Genomic DNA, 22,651 nt, shown 5'->3' with positions numbered 1-22,651 from the left:
ACGCACGACACACTATCGCGCGGAAGGCCCGCAATCACGTTTGGTAATACTATGACGGGCAGCGTTCTCCTACGCATCACTTCCCTTGTAAACCAGAGATTAACGGCCGGGATCACGTTCGTGTGATTTCGCTTACTAATTGTTCAGTAGCTCCGATTGATGCGACACTGTGATATCATGCCGGTCACTGATGCCCATCGTGCTAGTCGATTCGTTAAATTATAGCAATAATTACATCGTACTCGTGTGTGCTTGTCATTTATACATTCTCTCTCTCTCTCTCTCTCTCTCTCTCTCTCTCCCTCTCATACGTTTCGAAGGTTTCGATCGATCGTGACTTATTGTTAGCGGTGCCGATCATCGGCGATCGTCATGGCAATCAATGCGTTTAATTAATTCACACATCGCGTCAGTCGCTTGTGCTCCTTTTTTAATCGGTCCGTAATTGGCGATCATAATCAAAAGTTTCCCGATTGGCATTCTCGATGGTGGAAATTCGTTGTGGAAATCTTAATACTTTGATGAATTCGCATGATTCCGTTAGGCCAGCGATTACGCCATTCGACTTGTGCATGAACTACCAATAGACGTTTCGTATGGACAAGAAGCTAAACAATCAATTTTTCAAGACCGAACGTGTTCTTTGTTTTATTACAAATTTTTGCATTTTTACTATGATTTTTACGAAAAAGATAAGAATTTGTCGAACAGCGTCGTTCGCCAACGTAACATTGCTCAGTCTCCTTTTTAATACAACATTAATCGCAACAGATGTTTAGCTCTTAATGATCGGATTCGAGTATCCACTGATTCAAGTTGCGGAGTCTAATCTAACTTACAATTACCAAGAGTATTTTTTATTTGGCTCAACTCGCTGAGGCGTCTGTGTTTCCGTTCAGTTGGATGCCTTTGAAATCTTTGCTTCTGCACTTGGTTCTTTTCACAGCGGGAACGAATGTCGTTCACAGTTTTTCACCGCTGAGATTGAGCACGTTGTAATACGAGTGATCGGGAAACCTGTCTAATTCGATGTAGTCCGTTTCGTCGAGTAAAAGACCCTCTGTCAGGCCAACAAGTTCTCCGAAAGATGGTCTGCAAGCTGGGTCCTTGTCCCAGCAGTAATACATGATGTTATACAGCTCTCTCTTACAGTGTTCTGGCCTGTCCAGCCTGTAGCCTTCTTTGATCCTTCTCATCACCTGAAACAAATATTTCATTGTTTCGTCCTTCAAATCATTCATTTTTAGATTTCCATTTTCCTCCATAGCGTCGCGCTTTTGTCCCGCCCAGCCGGCGGCGCAACCAATCGCGAGACAGCGGTGAGTCGCTGGCCAATGAGAGTGAACGCAAATCAGCTTCCACTGCTCCTGAACGTCTCGCTGCTCCCCGAGATACGCGTCGTTACAGAGAAAGTACTATACCGTTCTTAAAACTGTACGAATTATTGGATTGTTTTAAAAAGTTTGCTTAGTTTTCGATTAGAGCAGTGCGAATTCGGAACAGTTTTCTCAGCAAGCGGCTAACAATATCAAGCGTGTAGATTAGTTTTTTAAGATAATGTAAAGAATGACTTGAACAGCAATGCTAGGTTTTTTTAGGATTAATCGAAGGAAGTATACCTCGGCAGCGGCCAAACCGGGATAAGGCGTGGAGCCTAACGTAACGATCTCCCAAATCAATACGCCGAAGCTCCATATATCCGATTTCACGGAAAATATGTTATCGTACAAGCTCTCTGGCGCCATCCATCTAATGGGCAGTCGGCCCTCGGACTTCCTTTCATAGATTTGATTGGCAGCCACGTCACGGGCGAAACCGAAGTCCGCGACTTTGCACGCGCGGTTTTCGTCAATCAATATGTTCCTCGCGGCTAGATCTCTATGGATGATTCCCTTGGACGCCAAGTACTCCATACCTTTGGCAATCTGCGAAGACAAATAATTCTAGGTCAGAGCTATCCGGGTAGTCAGTATTCTTAAATTCTTCTAACATACTCACAATTTTGTATTTTACATTCTTGTCATAAATGCGTGAAACTCGCAGTCTACTTATAACGTAATAGTATAATGTTATTAATTTATCTCATAAATATGACAAGCAAATCGACTCATATTTCATCTAACATGAACAAAACGAATCAATAAATTGTATCGAAGTTAGCAACAGGGGAGAGTTATGTTTAACAGTGATAAATGTCAGTAACGTACCTGATAAACGAAACCAGTCAGATCTCTAGACGTCAGTCCAGGTCCTCCATGGTTTCTTTCTTCCCTCGACGCTCTCAGAAAGCTTTGTAACTTTCCACCGCTAACATACTCTAGTATAACGAACATAGGTTCGCGTTCTGTACAACATCCTAACAACCTAACGACGTTAGGATGGGGATCTAGATTCTTCATGACTCTTAGTTCTTGTGCGAGATCCAGTCGTTCTCTTTCCGTCGCGTTCTCTTTCAAAGTTTTTACCGCGACGATTGTTGTGCCAGACTTTCCGTCGATGTCCAGGGCCTCGCATTTCCAGACTTGTCCGAAACAACCTTCTCCGAGAATGTTGAAGACCTGCGACGTTTTCGACACTATGTATTTTCCTCTTTGTCAAACTTTTGATATTGTTGCCATACTGGCCTCCGAAATCGTGACAATTAACTGAGCGGTAAACAAATAGAACATTTTTGATCTGTGAGAAAATTTTTAATCCAGTGGTAAAACTTTTTTGTTTTTAATCATTCTTTTTTCATGAAATTTCTACCGGCGTATCCGTGACATTTTTATGATTAAAACGAGACCTATCGCGACACAATTTGGATCATATTTACTTGTTCAGTCCATGATATAGTGGAACCTCGATTATCCGAACTAGTCAGTACCTAACTACAGTGTTAGATTCAATCTTTACTGATTTGTATAATAAATTTTGTTGTATATGGAGAACTCGGACATGATCGGTACGGATAATCGAGGTTCGACCGAGTCGTGTATTAAGCGACTAAATATGCTCCGAATTCTGTCATGTTTGGTGTCATTTTAATCAGAAAAATGTCACAAATACGTTGGTCAAAAATATCATGAAAGTACAATGGAAAATAAGGAAGTATTGTCACTGGTATTGTCTGTAACATAGAATCGAATTTATGAAATCTGAGAAACTACGTTTCTCACGAACACCCAGTACATTATAAGATCTCGAATGCCACTTAACCCTGTCACTGACCTTCAGTCGATGTCGAGGAAATTCCCATTTATCTTCCTGTTTATTCTGTGCACCGGCTTGACTGTCTTTTTCCCAGGGTTCGTATCGATTGTTATGAGCCTTGGGGCCACGCCATCTTTTTAAAACGAGAGATGGATCGTCTGATATATTTGAAACGCTGACTGAAGCTTGCTCTTTCTGTAACGAATAAGGTGCAACCATAAATATGAAAATGAAAGAAAACTACTTTAAATTAACGGATACGTTTCTTTGGTTGCGACTTCGTCGAAAATGAATCGAATTAATAATCATCGAAGAAAGAATTTTTTGATTCTCGAAATTTTCATTTTGAATAAAAACCCTTCTACTCATAGTTATCAACAGGGAATCTGAAGGTTGATGTATTCGGCATCGAATGCAATTTCTATGGGCGCGAATGACAACGATTGGCAAAACAACGCACCGTGTCTTCTTTGGAATTTTTGGCGCCGCAGAATTTATTTCGCAGTGACCATACACCCATCCCAAGGCCGACCACGAGCACGCAGACCGCGGTAACCGGCACCAATGTCATTGAAATGTCCTGGGAGGGTGGTGCCTCGGCAGGTGTGATTTTCGAGCTTAACGGTGGCCCCTCGACCTCGTTCTCCTCCATAGATTGCACGCGAGGACCGACAGCATTGTCATCTATCTTCCCTTCGGTCTCTTTCGCCTCCTCCGGCTGCAGCCTGGTTGTTTTTGGTATAGTAACCGGCACAGAAACCGGCGACGACGGTAACGCTGGTTTATGAGGTAATCCTGGTCGTGGATAGTTCTGCAGACTCGGCAGGCCCAGCAGGGGCGGCCTTATTCGACCTGGGGACCCGTGCTGTCCTGGGAACGGGTTCCTGTCGATGGACAATCACGCTGGAATTAGCTTCAAAATAATCAAATTGATATGAAATGTCTTCGACGCGTGGACTTCCGAACAATCTTTTTTAGTATTCATTATCCTTCCACCGTTATTCCTAATCTTCCAATAAGTAACACATTATCTACCGACATTATCTTGTATTTTTTCAAAGACACGGCTAAGTATTATTTAATAGAAGAAACAAGTAGGAAAACAGCCCTTAACACAGATTTAACCCTCATATGTTTCTCAGGGTGAAAAATCATCCATTCACGGTTTTGTATCGTGAGATGTATTTCCTTAAAATATTATAAGTGAAACAATTTGTTGATATAAAGTGTGAAACAAAAATAGAGAAAATGTCTCAGGATCTTTTACTATTTCTGAGAAGCGTATGGGGGTTAAATTGGAAACCGGTCTGGCCCAATCGTCCCAAACTCCTATCCGCAAGAATGAATCGATCAGATAAAATCCACAGAACTTCCCCAAGCAGCTTACTGCATGGAAGCTCAAAGACCGATTCACGAAAGAGCCTGCAGCAATTGCCATAAACCCGGTCCTCCATTGAAAGAAAATGAAAACACCAGTCACCTGCCAACGACTACCAGTCGACTACCAACTGAAATTCTCGATACACGATGTCGTCGTTCGAACATCAGTCGGGAGACTCTTTTCATGCGTGGGTTGCCTGTATTTAAAACTGTGAAACCACCGCTCGACGCAGGGGTTTCATTGCTGCGCAACGGAACACGTTGGCGCCCGCAATATTTCTATAGGTGTGTCTTGCGAGCTAAATTGGCTCTTCCTTACAACTCGGCACGTTTCTTTAACCGCCCTTCTAACTCCACGTGAAGGGACTAAATAGGGAGACCAAGGCCCTCGTGTCCGGCACATGCATTACGCGGGTTCCGTCTCCTTCGTATATAGCCAACAGGGTCACCCTCGTAAAGGTTTCATCTTTCATGCAATTTGCGACCGACTTTCCAATGGGCGCCGAACTTCATCGGTTTGGAAATGGTCGTCGCAAAGTTTGCTCCGAAAGACGGTCATATTTCATCATTTCGTACGCTTATACACGATGATTTTCATAATAGAAAACTACTGTTCCTATGTTTCTTAGAAACTATCGAATTCGAACGTCTTATCGAAAATGCTGAAGAGGATTTAATTGATACGAGCAAATTTTTTGGATCAATTTCATCAACAAAATAGAGTAGATTAGAGAGAAAAATCTGAAAAATTCCAGTCCTAAATATGAAGTTACAGTCTTCGTTCTTAAATAATCAATTCTTCTTGCTGTCCTCGTTGTTGCTTCAGTGTGGACACAGCTAACGCGTGTTCAGGTGTTTTGAACGCTTGTTTGCACAGCAAACAGAAATCCACGTCTCGTTTCCCGATATTCCATAAATGATAATTCAATGGATCCCATAAGCTCGATCCGGACTTACAATTAGCCAAACTGTGCTTTGAAACTGATTCACATCTAATCGAAAATTGATACTACCCTGTTAACCGGATAACATGGCATCCATTATTGCAGAAACGCTGCAAGGGAACAACCTCTGGCGGTCACAACAGTTTCGAGTACTAGGTAAATATTTGTTGTTAATCCATTACCTTCTGTAGTTCAGTGTAGTGATTTATTAGCAGACTAATCGTTACGAAAGACGAAAAGAATGTATAATGTCTCGTGGTCTACGATGTTCTATATAAATTCTCGTGAGCGTTTCATAAACGAATGTCACTTGTCTAATTACAAAGTTTTTGCTGTATTTAATCTATCCACTGTTGGTTTGGTGTGTCTTACCACACTCTTGGGCGCGAGTTAATGGGACGGGCCTAGCTTATAATGTCTTTTCTTCATGCTGCCAGACTTGCAATGCCTGCCTTATAGCTCCTCAATCAGAAATTTGTGAATCAGAAATCGTTTGCATCAAAAACACGAGACGGATCGAAGTCTGCGGCTTCGTGGGGGATAGGAAGCAGAGGTATCGTGGCTCTGATCTCAATCGGTTCACCGAGGTTGTCCCTGACAGTTAACCTACCTGGTGTGTCCTCCATTGGGGCCCGAAGTGTTTTTAATGGTGACGTAGACCTCGGTCTTTGTCGTGAGCTGGCCATCGGAGACGGTCACGTAGAGGAACAGGTTCTGGCCTCCCTGGAACGAAGTAGCAAGAAACGTCGTTCAATCTCTGGACATCGACCATATGTGGCTTGTTCATGTTACGTTCTCGTTGTTCCGAAATAAACGGTCCTGCGACGCGTCTCTTTTGCCCCGTTCGCAGTATACACCTCACCCCCTTAACACCTCGAGCGCCACGTCGGTCGTACACGACCGACACCATTTTTCTACCACACTCGAAAATCAATTTTTACTACAATCTATTCAGGGCCCGGGATAGTCACGTGACTTTTTAATTAATAATTTCCATTCACAGCCTTCAGACTTGAGATCCGTCTTGGTCTTGATCCGACGGGACTTAAGTCTGTGACTAAATTTATCACATTTTTTAAAAAGTTTTTGGCTTTATTTCGCAGAGAATAAGACAAAATATAGCTCAATTTGTAGCTGGAGATATTTTCTAGTGCGCGCTGTTCTCGATTTCATCCAGAAAACTCATCCAATGCGATAAAAGTGCTTGGGTTCCATGGCATGCACATCGTCAATTTTTGGCCTACTTCTAACGCTTATATTACCAAAAATCTGCATAATCTCGGCAGCTCCTGACCAGCGCGCACTAGATTGAACCTTCCTCTTTCGAATGAGCCCTTTACCAGCGACAAAATATTTTTATTTAAGGACGAAAACTTGAGGCACGTAAAACCATTTTTTGACGGTAATGTAGTCACTCTACCTTATCGTGAATCTACGAAGACCGGGCCTTTAAATTTTATTTTGTTCATTTCTTATATTATGGAATCAAACTAAATTATGGGATCAAGTGTCCATTGATGGTTCAGAAAGAAGCGAAATCATTAAAAAAAACTGAATTAGAATAGAATACTATTAGGATAATAAATAAACCAAAATTTTCAATGCTCAGTGACTAGAAAACTGAAATTGAGAAGTTGAGATTTTCGGGGCGGATTACTTTTTTCATTCTCTCACATTTCGAAGACCATAAGCAAATCTAGTGCAGTCTATTTATTATTGCAGAGATTAATCTTTAAGTTGAGATTTCTGGAAATCCCAATAGAGCAGAAATAAAAGAGAATTTTTGAGATAGTATATCTGAACTGTTAAGTTTTCATTTCGTTGAGTACTTTGGATATTTGAGGTTGCGTCTACAGTTAGTTCACAGTATTAACATTTCGGGACGAGAAGGTCTATTGTTCTCTTGATTACCAGTAAATCAATCATAGGTCAGTCACGTGACAAGCCGAACCACCACTATTCTCTTAACGGTGTGTACCATGAACGTTGAACGAACGATACAGAATATCACCGCGGTAAAAGCTCACTTTGTACCTAGCATTAAAAAATCATGTTTCCACCGAACCATTTTCAATTTTTTTCTTTTTCACGAAACAGTAGACTGGCAGTAAATTGTAACTGCTAATTATTACTGAAATGTATTTAAAAACAAGAGCGTGACATATGGTAGAAATTATTTTTAAATATAAAACGTATACGAAACAGTAATAATTAATAGAAATGAATATCACTTGCTATTAATTGCATCCAAGCAAGCGAAGGGACCTTGCTTCCTTCCTTCTACTGTATTTCGTCACTAAAAGAACTACTCTTGTACAAAAAAGGCATTTCGAAAGACAAATAATTAAAAGTGAATTCCTTTTCTCAAAATGAAAAACTAAAAGAAGTTGGAATATTCAGAATCAGTGAAGAATGAGGAATCTTCAGATTCTTTTTTGTCAATCTGACAAAATACAAGATAAAGAAACATTTGATCGTTCTCGCGACGTGCGACCAGTTTCCACGTGTAAGTAAATGTTTTTGCAGAGGCAACAATAAATATTGCATGAATGAGATTGCAACCAGGCCGTGCAAAGACCAGAGCTGTGCAACGGCACGCTGCACACGGAGCATGCACTTGGAAAGGTTAATTTTATGAGACGCGATGTGAAGAAGCTGGCACACGCGAATGCTTGTGCGCGCATCGTACAGAAATCGAAAGGAATACGTACGAGGGAATAGCGATGATTGGTCCATACGTTTTAAATTTCTCAAGCCTCGAGCAGTCGCACGAACGACGATCATTATCCTTTGAAACGTAAGAGCTCGAAACTTCGTTGCAAAAATTACTGTAGTTCTAGTCACCGTGGACTTCGACGCCTATTTCATAATAGCTTTATCGGTTTATGCAAATGGTGTTCGGTTTCGCTATTTCGTGTTATCCATTTGACACTGTCGAAGCGAAGATGGAAAATGCAAGTTCGAATGATTTTATCGGACGTGTTCAAAATGAGATATAAAGCCACGGAAGCTGCTCGCAGCATTCATCAAAGCACTCTGACAGGTTCTTGCGAAGGAAGATGTATTGCAAAAATACATTCGAAGATTTCGCGTAGTATAGAACTCCAGGAATAGATCTGTTTCTTGTTGGCAATATTGCGTAGATGCTATTAGTTCTTATTTAGACACACAAAAAGGCTGACAACGAGCTACAGGTACTTCACATAGTGAGATTAAAGCTTTGTTATTTTTGCGTCAATTTCAACAGAAGGATATTGAAAACGAGACTCCAGAGTGAAAATTAACAGTCTTAACAATACTTAAAAATTCTAGTGCGTCGCAGTTTGTGTGATATTTCGACAGTATTGTAAACTAGGTTCTGTTGACACGTTCTATTAGCAATCTCTCGAGAGTTTTAACAGGTGAGCAGGTTCAAACTCACACAGCGACGCACGCGTGAAATTCGAAGAAAAGCTATTTTCCTGGAACCTTGGACAATTTCAGTGATTAGAAAATATTTGAAACCAGTGGTTTCGATTGGTCCGGTAGTTAATTTGAACGGCAAACGATCCCTAAGGTGTCTGGGAAGCGCAAAATTATTATTCGAATGAGTTGTTCACCAAGGATCTATGTTTATTGCCGGTAAATCTTGCAAAGGATCTGGGCGTCGATCAGTAGGCGGTAAATAGGCATTTACGCGGTATAGGAAATACTCAAAAAGACGGAAACCGCGTGCCAGATGAATTAACCGACATTTGCCTGCCATCCTGTTGCAATTGCGATGCCGAGACCCCTTACCCGTACGCCCGTGGAAATGTTGAAACAGCTCCGATGGAAAGTCCTACCGCACCCTGCTTATTCACCAGACGACGTCGCATCCTAATCATTTCCGCTTGCTTTAACACGTTGACCGCCGAGCAACTGTTCCAAGAGATCCCCGCAAAATCACGACAATTGCTCTCTTAACCGCTTTTCAATTTGCTCGAGCATGTCGCTGCGAACGTCGATTTCTGAACCTGGTCAAAGGATCGTGTCACCCGCCTGCAACCCGCGTTTTAATCGCACGCACGCAACACCTTAGTAAGTAATAAAATTAAATTTCGCACAGTCCTCTCAATTTGACCGAAAACACGAAAGACGCGAGAAAATTGCAAGTGGCTCTAATTTGTTTTGAAAATGATGCGCTGAATATTAGAAACGGGACTCACCCTGCCTTTAAGGGTCTCGTTGACGTAGATGATGCCAGTGGTGTTGTCGATGACGAAGGGAAGAGGTGGCTGCGGACTGTCATCGCCGTTGTAGTTGTGGCCAATGGATTCCAGGCCATAGGTCAGCTGATCCTGTTCATTGTCCTCGGCGCGGGCTCTAGTTACGACGCTTCCCACAGGCTCGGTGTCCTGAAGCACCGGATTTCGGTCTATCGACATCACGGGCGGCGTGTTGTCGCTAAATTGACTTCCTGCAACCGCAAATCAATTGGCAACTGTGACTGATGATGCTCTGCAAACTCGCGGCAAGTTGTTATAGCGGTGTGCGTACAGTGCTGGATTAACCAGTAATGCAAATTAATCGGGTGCTTAGGTCATTGGGAGAAGGGGGGCACCATAGAAATTTTCTGAATTTTACATCTTTCGCAATAATATTGCTAAGTGCTTATGCGCACGTGTGAGAAAACCCTACATTGAGTCGAAGCGTATAAGGGGGTCTCAAAATCTTTTAAGAGCCCAGGGCCCCCGAAGGTCTTAATCCGGCACTGGATATACTGGACTAACCCAGACAGTATTATTAACCCCTTGTCGTAGGATTTTCTGCGCCGCTAGAATGATTAAAACATTTTTATCTTTTATTTATTGGCCCAGCAAAGTATTGATCAGTTCGAAAAAATAGACTAACTTTCTCCATTGATTGTTTTGTTTTTAGTCGGTCGGTTTGTCGATTGAAATGAGGTATTCCAGATCGTCGAGTTTCAAAGGCGACAGCTGATATATTTTTCGGATCCAATTCGCATTCAAACACAACTATACGCCTCTCCGCCCGGGATCTAATTAACTTCGGAGTTACCGAAGGATAATGAGAGAGAGCTGCGGGAGGCCTGAGAGATCGGCCTTGATATCCGTTCCTTCTTGGATTTCGAGTTCATATCGTCAAGTAGAGTGTAACCTTCCAGCGCTCCAGTCCGAGACCATGATCTTCGGATTTTCGTTAATGATAATTAGCCTCCCATCCAAACACAGGTACTTGTATGAATCAATTTTACGGAACTCATCTCATCAAATCTTTTTATACTGAGAATTATGTCAGAATATTTACAAAGTATAATATATACAAGATTTCATTTGTTGGCTCACTGTTTTAAAAAATAAAATGTAGAAACAGAAAATACATAAATCTCCATCTTGATGTAAATATGGGGGCAAATACGTGCACATTACTAAAACTTTTACTATTTCTAATTTATTGTTCGACGTGTTGCTAACTATTTTATTATTCTTAATTTCTCGTCACACATGTTACTAAACATTTTGCAAACCATTCAATTTCGATTATAATCAGCTTTAGATTTTCATTCTCAAAGAAGTAATTTTTGTTCATTCCCCGGCAAAGTGAATTATTTCTGTTTTTATCATTTTACTTTGATATCAAAGGACATACTAAGTTGCAGAAATAAGGAATGAATGAGAGGGTTGGATGCTTTATACCGGGGGTAGTATTCACATAAGCATTCGCAGGGATCAGGAAAGGAGGATTCGCGAGGAAGTCCGACAGAAAAGTGTCCGCCGACGGTTTCCCGTCTTTCTTTCGCGGAAGGAGGAAAAAATTATTGAAAGTTCTAATAGGATTGCGTTTTCTCCATCTTGTCTGTCCCCTCCTCGCAGCTAATGGCCGCCATTATTCACGAGGGAATACCGCGTAACTGTATTCTCACGGTGCAGTGACTTCAATACCGCTATAACGTGCTGGAAATCAAGAAGCGGCTATATTGTAATGCACCGGCCGCGATGAAAGAAGCTACGTTACAGACCCGTAGTCATCGTTCATTTGTCCAAGAGCTTGCTCGCTTCGATGAAACCGAACAATACGCGAAGAACGATTCCCTTCTACTGCTTAGAGTTCCACTACTTAAGCTGTATTTTACGCTACATTTCCCATTTGACTTTGATTTGAATAATTTAATGTCTGTGGTTCGGGATCTTCATTATTAAATGTTCAATCTTTTTTGGTAAGGTGAAATCAATTCGATAGAAACCATTTTAACCCCCACATACACAGGCACACGAAAATATTCGAACACCCTTTAGAACAACTTTTTTTATGTTATATATAAAGAAGGCAATTACCAAAACTTTTTTATTTGAGCCTGTAATGAAAATTTAAAATATACATTTTGTAGATCTGTGTTAGTTATACACGTGCTGAGAATTTCATCGAAATCGGTTGACGCAGATAAAAACGGCACGCACAAACTGACCAAAAGTCGTGAAAAACTACGATTTTCAACACCTTTAACTATTTGTAGCTCGTGTGTCTATTAATCGATTTCGATGAACTTTTCAGCATGTGTATAACTAACATAGATCATAACATAGAATAGAGAAAAGTGCCATTTTTATTTTCTCATGTAATTCTTACCAATTGCAATTTTTTCAAAATCTTTTTTCCATATCATTTGGGAAACTAATTCTTCTAACTGCTCAAAAAAGTCAGGTCTAATTCTAAAAAAGTTATAATGTTTTAAAGGGCGTTCGAACACTTTCGCGAGTCTGTGTATTCTTCAGGGTAACAGTTTATTCATTTTCGTGTTGTAACTTTTTTTTTCAAATGTGGTATTATAAATGAGCATTGCATTTTTAATTATTCGCAAACTGGTACAATTATTCGTAAAAACACGCCGAAGATTAGTTCGAATCGTCGAATAATTTTTAATACTCTTTGTCGTAGCAGAGTTTATGCAATGTTCTGCTATTTTCTCTTCGTTCTCAAATAACCGTAATGTTTGCAGATAATTATATTCGGTCTGAGTCACAGTACGGTTCATGCAACTCGCGATGTCAACAGGTGACGGTATTGCTAATGAATAAAACACACACAGAGAGAGAGAGAGAGAGAGAGAGAGAGAGAGAGAGAGGTGATATTGTCTACCGGGGGAGAAGTATTTAGGAAATAAGTCTCGCGAGGAACGGTTTATTCTTATCTATGATGAATACTTCCAGACGCTAGTGGAATCTGATTATTCGCGAACTTTGTTATCCTCTGCAGAGTAACTTGAGTGCGATAACAAAGTTCGAATCACTGACAATTATCTCGACAACTTTGGAACGAAACGTATTTCGTACTCCATATTGCACACTCCAATATGCTAACGTTGGATAACATAGTTATGATCATTTCGTAAGTCATAGTTTACTGTAATTTTACGGCACTTGAATCTTCTGTAATTTACATTAAATTGGCAAAATTATATTCTCTTACGAGGTCTAGTAGGTTATAGTTGTTCGTCTAATCTGTCTGTTAAACGGGATATAAATTAATACTGATGCAACAAATTAACTATAATGCTAATACAAGATCTAGCATTGTTCTTTTATTTCAATTCAATTTAGCGAATGTAAATTGAAACACAGGGTGCTATATAAAACTTATAAAGCAATAAATAAATAATAATTGAAACGATCTTAAAATATTAAAGGATTTTACATTTTTTTTTAAACTTATTTTTTAAAAGGACGTTCTTCCTTCTAAACCTGTCTTTCAGCAGGGAAAAAATTGTTTCGTTATTAAAATTGCATGAACTGCATTTGCGCAGGGTTTACAATTTTTTGAAAATCGTTCCAGCTACCTAACATGGCGCGTAAGTAGAACAAGCCGATTCGCGTGCGACACTTGACTCGCGAACGGTCGGCAACAAGTGGATCCTGCGTTTCCGAAGCCGCGCCGGCGAAAAAGAGCATGATTCGATGGGGAACGATCGTGCACACATAAGCAGAGGCAGACAGACAGTGTCAGGCTAGTCGTTTGGTCGCACTTTCATCGTCCCACTTTCTCCGTCTTGTTCGGACTGCCTTTGCTCGTAGATCTGACGCCGAGAGCATTTGTGCCCGTTCAATTCTTCTATTTAACACTGATCTTTCCACAGATTAGGGCTGATAATAGCTGTTTCCTCATCTTGGGGAGAGTCGTGTTATATCACCTATGATTAAACCGTGTTTCATGCATTTCTGACAAAAGTGAACCAAATTCGAAACAATTAAAAAATGCTCTATCACTTTTCACTCGTTCGAATTGTTATTAATAAAAGAAATAAATGTCTATGTAGCTCCTACATCTTGCAAATTAGTGCAGACAATTTTTAGTTTGCATAAAAATCTGCAGTTTATCTATAATTTGTGTGAAAAGAATTTAAATTTATTACACCATTTTAACACAACAATACCAATCTATCAGTGTACTTCTAGGAAGTAGGATGCATTTAAAGAGATATTTCTACACTTTTAAAACTGGTTCAAATATAAAAAATCTGTAAATACGAAATCTAAAATATTCTACATTGAACGCATTTTTAAAAAACAGGACGTAAATATAAAATGAAACTGTATTGCATGCGGCGATCCTCTAATAGCTCAGAGCTTTTATTTATACATTTTATTTTACATTTTGATCAGGATTCACTGAATTACTTATAGAGAGACTTAAAATACTATGCAGATAACTTTCTCGTATTTAGAAACAATAGAAACTAGGAACTAAAAACGATAGAGAGGCGGAAAATTCGAATCCGTTCAGGCTAGAACGCTGAACGTTTCGAAGCGCTACTATGTATAGAAGATTCGAACTATTCCAGTCACTTGTTAAAAGCTACGGAGATCTGAACAAACATTTGCTCTCTAAACGAAAAGAATGGTCGGCGAGTATGCGCCAATCAACGATCAAAGGAATGTGTTCCGGGAATGACTTTTTAAACGTTCCACGGAATTCCACAGGTATTATTTTTTTGCACGAGAGAAGAGACATGGGTGAGGAATTCGAGCGGAAAAACAGTTCGCAGAGGAGAAATAAAATCATGGAGAGTTTGGAAATTTGTTACACAAATGGTGGCTCTCGATACCGGTTGAAATTTTATGAAGGCCGAAAGAAGCAGTGCTCTCCCTTTCGAAATTGTTTAAATATGTTAAAACGTTTCTACTTCTACCAAAAATGTACCTTTGTACTTTGGAGAGTCTACCAGATCGATCTACGTAAGAATCATTTGTCTAGCTTTCACGGTTAAAACAGAAAAAATTCTGAAAGTTCATCTTTCACATTCATCTTTTCTTAAAAATTAAACTTAATTTGGTGCATTAAGGGTGTCTCTCCCCCGTTCGAAATTGTTTAAAGGTGATAAAATGTTCTGATGTTACAAAAAGAATGTACAATTGTATTTGTGAGAGAAAGTTCTCGAAGTGAACATTTTGACCAGCTCAAAATGCAATTCCTCGAAAACCGAGAGTGACGGAGAAAAACAACTTTGGGATTCACGTTCAGCTTATTAAAATTCATAAGTATTGCCTGCTGTTTATCGAAACGCAAAATCGCTGTTGGACAGTGTAATCGGAGAACTATCTGGTTAACAAGTTAACGGTTGAGGCGTCGAGCCGCGAGTAATTAGGTCGCTAGACAACGCGTAAAAACCTGGGTGCAATCGAGCGATCATCTTTGTGCCTCGCGAGCAAACCTTCCGACCCGAAAAATCTGATTTCAATGGAGCTTGGTTAAAGATTGTGGATCAATCTGTAGAATGACGTACAACAATGATTTTCACGGAGAGCTTTGTAAAAGAAATTCTGGATCGTAGGATGACTTACAATATTAATTGCTACATACAGATTATTGAAAAATAATTTGTATAATATAAGGAACTCTTATATTAACCCTTTGCACTCGAAGCCATTTTACCTCCAAAACGAAACATTTCTTCCGACCTAGAATATTTCCCTTGTATAGATTTTTTTCAGGTTATACATACAAAAATGGTGCAATTTACTCGTACAGTACTGAAGTGTTTAGTAATTTATTAAGTACAAACAAATTTAATAAAGTCAAATATATTTTGAATAATGATAGAGCAATTTTTAGTGGCGCCTTACAGTCGCCATTCGAGTGCTAAGGGTTAATACTTATTTTACTATCAATCACCAATCTTTGTTTTATTTGTTTAAAACGCTACTGCATATCATCAATTATTCGAAACATGAAGGCTGTTTCCAAAGCAAACACTGGTCGCAATCACGTTGAATCTATCGTACAACTACAGTTCCTTTTATTTTTACATTTCTGTAAACACCAACGACCATGTAGACACTCCTGTCTCGGTAATGATCTAGTACTTGAAGCTAGTCAGCCATAATAGATCGACGTGGCGCAACGCAGGAGACCAATAAATTACACAATTATTATTCCTTTTTGTTTTCTCATTTCTGTAAATGATCCGCACACACCTTGCTCGGCAATCGTTCGGCGCATAGTTAACTATAATAAATTGTCGAAGCGCGATCCGAGAGATCATTTTGCTGCAGTATTTTATACTGTGGATTTTATGCATTTATGGCAAAAATGAGGGGGTACAATTTAAAACAGGAGCTACGTTCGAAAGAATTGAAGAATGTCGATCTACTACTTGCGGGTTGTTAAAATTATTAAAATAATAATGAAATGTCGATCTGACTCCAGTCTCTTGCAGTTGGCACAGACCATTTTTATTTCGCATAAACATCCGTGTTATAATAATATTCAACTCCGTAAGTAGATAAATAATGGGGAATTATTTCTGGTAATTCACTGTTGAGGGTTAAAAGCGGTCATTAAAAAATTCCTGATTTATTCTAGTCCCAGACATAATCTGGCAACTCTGTTCTGGGGTGCGATGCGGAAGGGTAATATATTATACAATTTTTCCTTTGACATTTCTGCAAATGATCCGTATACACCAGGTAATCGTCCGGCGTATTAAGCCAGTTAACTATAATAACCAGGGATCGCCGGAGAGACCACAGCTCGCTGCAGGCGACTCGCAATTTATTCAAGGTGATCAGGTTGTATCTCGCCCACCCAGTATAGCGTTACGGAGGTAGGATCGTGTAATTTTCTAAACCTCGCCGAACGATAGAAAGTTCGTTATCACCAACGAAAGCTGGCCGTTTCGAAAGGATATCGAATTTGTGGTTGCGCCTCGAGGAGTCCCGAGACTCCTCTGACGTCAACGAAGAACGGATACACGAGCGGAGGGCTACGCAAGGATTCGAAAGGGGGCCGGCCATTTTTTCTCTCTTTCTTGTTTTTAATGACCACGGGGAACCGAACCGGAGAACTTTCACTTCGGTGAGGTCATCGTCGGTCCTTAAATATTCCTCGGAGTGACGCTTCACTTTCGTACACGCCGCTCCACACGCACCGAAAAAATATTTAACGCTTTAAGGACCGTTTGCACTGTTCGAGGTCCGTCTGGTCCTCCATGTTGAAGTGAAAGTTCAGACGGTCTGGCCTTTCCCATGCCGGAAGGTCCTCCGCAAGGATGCGCGTTATCCGAACCTTCCGCGATCGCTCTTATTCGGACGAGCTGCACGATTGAATGACTTTCTTAAATGTATCATAATAGTTCGACTACCAGCCTCTGTACAAAATAAAAATGTTGTGTTCTTTATTTTATTAATCATTTTAGCAAGTTGAAAGCGTTCCTAGATTCTCTTAAGCTTTCCGCTACTTTAAATTACCCATTTTTCTCGTAACAAATAATAATATTAGTTACATTTAATACGGTTTTCAATTTCAACTGCAACGTTCTCAAAGTTTCCTCTTTAACGATTCAAAGAGGCACCATTTCTCGCGGAAAAATTTAAAGAATTCTAAGTCTCGTATAACACAGTCGCGAATATCACGGAACCAATTAACCGTGTTATTCGAGACTTCCTTGTATTCATTAACGGAACTTATTTCCTGCATAAAACTTGTACAAATGTGCCGTATAATTTTAATGTTGCACGAGACCCGCAGCCTGGTTGTTAAGATAATAATTAGAAATTTTCAAGTGTGGTAACAGATCAATAAATCGACAATTGTGAAATTGATGAGAATTTACGTTTTGCCGTGCATATCTCTACGAATATCGATAAACAATGAATTATTTAGTAATCTAATTATATTGGCTGCGATTATTAGCTGTTAATAGACACGTTCATCCTATTCATGGCGTTATCAATAGAAATGCTTGCATAGATTTACGGCGTTGCGTGATAATCCCGACAATTTTGAACGAATTTTCCAATCTGCAGCAAAACGCATTTCCGAATGCATCCAATCCTATGCAAGATTCAATCCGTCTTCTTGACATTACAACAGGCAACCCCGTACAGCCGGATCTACTGCAATACGGCCAGCGAATTGGGAAAACCCCCGTGTAAACTATACGTGATTGGTGGAGGGGGATATGCTATTCGAGCAGGCAAGTCGTGTTTTGTCATAGTGATGTGCGAAAAGTTTCTACTCCAGTCTGTTACAAATGTGATTCCAAAAGAAGAAGACTGTTCCTGATCGGCAAGACTTTTGCAGCATACTTTATCATTTTATCTTTGGATTATTTATACAAATTGTCGACTAATAGAAAAGTTACAGAATCACTATATTACCTTCTAATAGTATAGAATTAATGTGAAAGTGCTTATTAGATACAGCAGTATAAAGAATAAAATTTACATTTATTATATTATAATATTATATTGAGCCGTAATAGAATCACTATAATTATATAATTATATATAATTTAGTATTTAATCGTTTATGTAATACGTAACATAGCTATCAGACACTGTGCTATATGAGGGTCATTTACATAAAAATCAACCGTTTTGTTTCGCCTTGCTCATTCGTAACTATGCAAATAACTATCGAAGCATTAAACTTCTGAAAGAGTATTAAATAGGACGCAACTGAATAGTAAATATTACAATAAAAATTATAATAAAGAGTATTTCATCAATGAGTTCAAATGAAAGTGGCTGTCGATAGAGTTTCCCCTACTATTTTCAAAATCTAATCAGAAACTCTAGGTATCTTCCGAATTATCGCATAGAAAGTTGATCTGTTTTGTGCAACGGGGGGTTCAATGATAGTGCTCAGTATCAGTGTGCAGTCTACAATAACGAGTAATTAGAAATATGGTATGACGCAATGTATGCAAATTTCCCCTAGATACCGTATAAATTAGTTCACGGAAAATGGCAGCGACGGCGATAGATTGTGCGAAAAGCGCGACCGTGGAAGTTTTAATGGTAATTTTTGCAGGCGGCTCCTCTGCGGCGTTTACGTGGAAGAGAAAGGAATCGTTCATGCAACGTAAGAGGAATGTTGCGTGGATGTGAGACGAGGCGCAGGTATGTGTATTTACTTAACAGGAGCGAGTCCCTTTGTATGGGAACAATAAAAGTCAACAGAAAGGTGACAGACTGATGTAACATCGCGGCCACGGAAATCACAAATTGGTAATTTTCCGTCGAAATTATGCGGATGCACCGTGCGCAACCATTTGCAACTTTAATATGCATAAGAAGAAATTAATTGACTTGACATTTTTCGACGAAAGCGGTTTTCACACCTTTATGATTTTAGTAATGATGAAAATGGTAATTTCAAGCTCGCAATTTCGGCCGTCCGTTTTCAAATTTACAAGTAGAACTGTTTGTCAACTAAAATGGGAAAAATACTGTGAAACAGGTGGTCGTAAAATATTCATTTGAACGATACAAATAATCATAACTAGATTCTATGTGGCAAAATTGAGAAGAAAGAAATATAGAAGACAGCTGTACAGCTCTCCTACGCTACAGGTGTGAAGCAATAGGAGTAAGGTGGACAACTGTTATGACTTCAGCTACCTTCTTCCATAAAACAGGTAATAATTAATGATTCGTATCGTATGCTCAGACAATATGCAAGTACTGCCAGAAGGTAATAATGGAACAGAATAAAACAATAAATGATTGATTCGATAGGGGGAAAATTGCCGGAGGGAAAAGCGATATTAATGGCGAAACAGTTTGAATAATTGATTATTCCAAAAGTTATTCTTTCGTTTCGTAATTTTCAACCATTTACAGTCTGGTTTCATGATTGTCCGAGCCCGTGCATCGGAAGAAGTCTCCTCGACGCTTTCTCCGGGATATATTAGAAAGTATAGGCTACAAGAGCACGGCTACAGTAAACACAAACACGATTAAACACTTGTTCAGCGAAATGTGTTTCGAATTTTGCAAGACTGATCTTCCAACGTTTTTAACAGTCTTTATTGCGAATTATCTGGTGGGAAGCAGAATGCAACTGGTAAAATGAATACGAGAGGAACAAGTGAAAAGAAAAGTAATTAAATGCGGACAAACATGCAAAACGATACCATTTTTGTGAAACTTTCTTTATTTGTAATATTATCCCATTTCATTTGTTCAGTATATTGCAAATATGTACCAAACATGCTCCAACCGTGAGAAAGCGTTTGCAGAACAATAGGGCGATTGCATGGTGTACAAGGTTTGGCTAATTAAAAATTATGCCCTAAATAATCGTGGGTGTAAACCTTAAATTCTACTTCTGCATTACTTTCCAATTCGGGAAATCGAGTCAAACCAAACTAGTGTTTATCTGGACCATTCGATTAGGAACCTGTTAGTTAGTTGAACTGAAATTCTCAACGGGTTTATATGTCAACCAGAGTAACCAGTAACAGGAAAGACTGGATGATCCGTTTTTTGAGAAAATATACTGATTTTTTGATCGAACACCCTGTCGCCAAGGCAGCCGACCTTTGTCACTAGAATTTGAAAGTGGTCGCGTTACCTTTCTACAGTATGTATCTACTGAATGCTACTAACTTCCACAAATGACCGTAACAGGACCAACATTTTCTAGTTCAAATGACGCCGAGGAAGAAAGAAGGGTAAAATAAATTTCCGTTGATACCGTTCCAACATCGAAATTTTAGAAAACACGAAGCAAGAATAATTTTCGTAGCGTCCTAGAAAACACGAGAATTCTCCTCAGACGTCAACTTACGGTATCCACCACTGTCGCATGCAAATCAGTGCGAAGTAGAAAATGTAACACATATTAAGTGGTACGATGTGAACAACTCTCGCCAATGGAACCTCGTAAAAATCGCTCGGTGAACGAAAACGAAAAAAGGAGAAAGAAAGAAAAAGGGAAAAAAGACGACATCTTACCGACTGTGGTCCACAGGCACAGCGCCGCGACAAGGATGGTCGATCTGGCGAACATCGCGCTGCATCGACCGACAACAAGTTAAACCTCGATCCTCTTCGATCTTTCAAAATCGAGCGACGATCCTCGAGCACCTTGACAGCCGATTCCGTCGCTACCATCCGCCTTGCTCTCACGGATCGATTATTCCTTGCACACATCAGTAACTGGTCCCGTAGTGTTCGCTACCCACTTCCTCACGATTCCTCAGGTTCGAGCCCGGCGCCGGTCACTCGCGAAATTCACTATAAACCGATTCTAAATACTTCACATTCGACTTCCTCGAACTCCAGCCGAAGTTCATCGTCTTCTAACGAGACTCGATGATCGGAAGCGAAAAGATGCTCTTGGTAAAAATACTTCGAGCTAGCAACATCCATAGATCGGTGTCTATCGAGATTCCAACGGTGGCCAAGGTAAATTCAATTTATCGCGATCTCTCGATCGATGCGATACTAAACACCACTTTTAACTGTACAGCTGTGTATATTTATGAACAGAAGCACGAGAAGACGGAGAACTTGAAGAAGCTTGATTGCAGTCCAGCTGGCACCGGGCCTTTTTTACCCATCTTTGGATCTTCGGTGTGACGACACTGCAAAATTTATCATATGGAGGGGGTAGCGTATATATTCAAAACAAGCTCAGCGTTCGATGTACTATAAATCATTGATTTTTATAGAGTAAAAATACGGTAGATATATAAATATTTCTAACGATTTCTAGTTCTTTGGAAGCTATTCAACAAAAATATCGGTAAGGATTGCAACTAATTTGGGATCGGCAGCCCAAGAGGTAATTTGAGTTTCATTTTATTTTTGCACTGATGATACAATTTGGTTCTCGCGTATATTTGGACAAATTTATTTACATGAACATCTGGCGTTCACTCGTGTCGCGGTCGTCTGCAGTATATTCTTCAGCCGATTTCTTTTTTTTTTTCGATCGATCCTCACAGGTCGGGGATTAGGACGATCACTTTTCTGTTCGAGGGAACCCGAGGATCGAGGAGTGGCGATCGAAAAAAAACGGTGTTCGGTTCGGCAACGATACCGCTCGCGGACCAACAACGACTGTGCCTTCGTCGCGACCGACAAGGCAGCCATGCCGATCCACTGAAAGAACGTGTCTCAGTGGCGTAGAAGGTGAACCTATCAGCGCGGTTTACCTTCACACGAATTAACCTGATTGAACCAGACGATGATCGACCGATTTGTTTTTGTAATCATTTTTGCAAACGCCTCTGGTCTAACCCGTTGCCATCTGGCAGTAAGCGTTCTTGATTTTAAAAGAATCCGTTGGTTGAGGTCTTTATTCACTGCTGGCTGAATTAATTAAAATATTTAGTTATCGTTAGTTGTTCGCCGAGATTTTTTAGTTGTGGATAATTTAATTGTACAGTCATACTTGCGAATCCATTAATTTGAAAGTATTGAATTTCAAACGTTACTGGGGCCATTTAAGGAACATATGTCAAAGTTAGATGACAATACAGAAAACCACATAAACAAAGGGAGTAATAATTAAATAACAATTTTCATGTATGCTTGTTCACAATGGTGAGAACATTTGTGCGAAGCAGTGTAATCCAACGCAATAATCAATGTTCAGTTAAAATTTAATAAATTGTTTTCTTTGCAATTCTGTTTTATATTGTTTTGTATAATTATTCACTTTGATCATTCAAATTGGTAAAATTTCATATCGTGTCAGACCCAACACAGTTAGTAAAATTTGACTTATTAGTTAATTTTATTAAATTGGTTGCTTTGCATTAATTATATAAGGGAATGATAAAACTGTTAGAAGTAAATACAGTTATGTGTAATTTAATTAAAACACGGGTACGTGTATGTTATATTTTACAATTATATTGCATT

At 39.7% G+C, this 22,651-nt stretch overlaps 1 protein-coding gene and 2 long non-coding RNA genes across 3 annotated transcripts; 2 read left to right on the top strand and 1 right to left on the bottom strand.

Moving 5' to 3' along the window:
- Positions 1 to 692: 692 nt before the first annotated feature.
- Positions 693 to 20,862, bottom strand: Cad96ca (tyrosine kinase receptor Cad96Ca). Its single transcript, XM_076790054.1, has 8 exons — positions 20,735 to 20,862; positions 9,704 to 9,954; positions 6,127 to 6,239; positions 3,653 to 4,076; positions 3,211 to 3,387; positions 2,208 to 2,558; positions 1,620 to 1,925; positions 693 to 1,199 (listed from the first exon to the last, which is right to left on the bottom strand). The coding sequence occupies exons 1-8, from the start codon at positions 20,787 to 20,789 to the stop codon at positions 963 to 965; spliced, it is 1,914 nt and encodes a 637-aa protein (XP_076646169.1). The 5' UTR covers positions 20,790 to 20,862; the 3' UTR covers positions 693 to 962.
- Positions 20,863 to 21,065: 203 nt separating this feature from the next.
- On the top strand, positions 21,066 to 21,391 carry LOC143355324 (uncharacterized). Its single transcript, XR_013082486.1, has 2 exons — positions 21,066 to 21,187; positions 21,272 to 21,391. It is a non-coding gene; the product is annotated as an uncharacterized LOC143355324 (long non-coding RNA).
- Positions 21,274 to 21,913, top strand: LOC143355323 (uncharacterized). The gene is made up of 3 exons (XR_013082485.1): positions 21,274 to 21,391; positions 21,498 to 21,566; positions 21,764 to 21,913. It is a non-coding gene; the product is annotated as an uncharacterized LOC143355323 (long non-coding RNA).
- Positions 21,914 to 22,651: the final 738 nt, after the last annotated feature.

Source organism: Halictus rubicundus, chromosome 6, assembly GCF_050948215.1.
Source record: "Halictus rubicundus isolate RS-2024b chromosome 6, iyHalRubi1_principal, whole genome shotgun sequence".
Lineage (NCBI taxonomy): Eukaryota > Metazoa > Arthropoda > Insecta > Hymenoptera > Halictidae > Halictus > Halictus rubicundus.
Note: the sequence above shows the minus strand (reverse complement) of the source record. Positions and strands in the feature narration are given on the sequence as shown.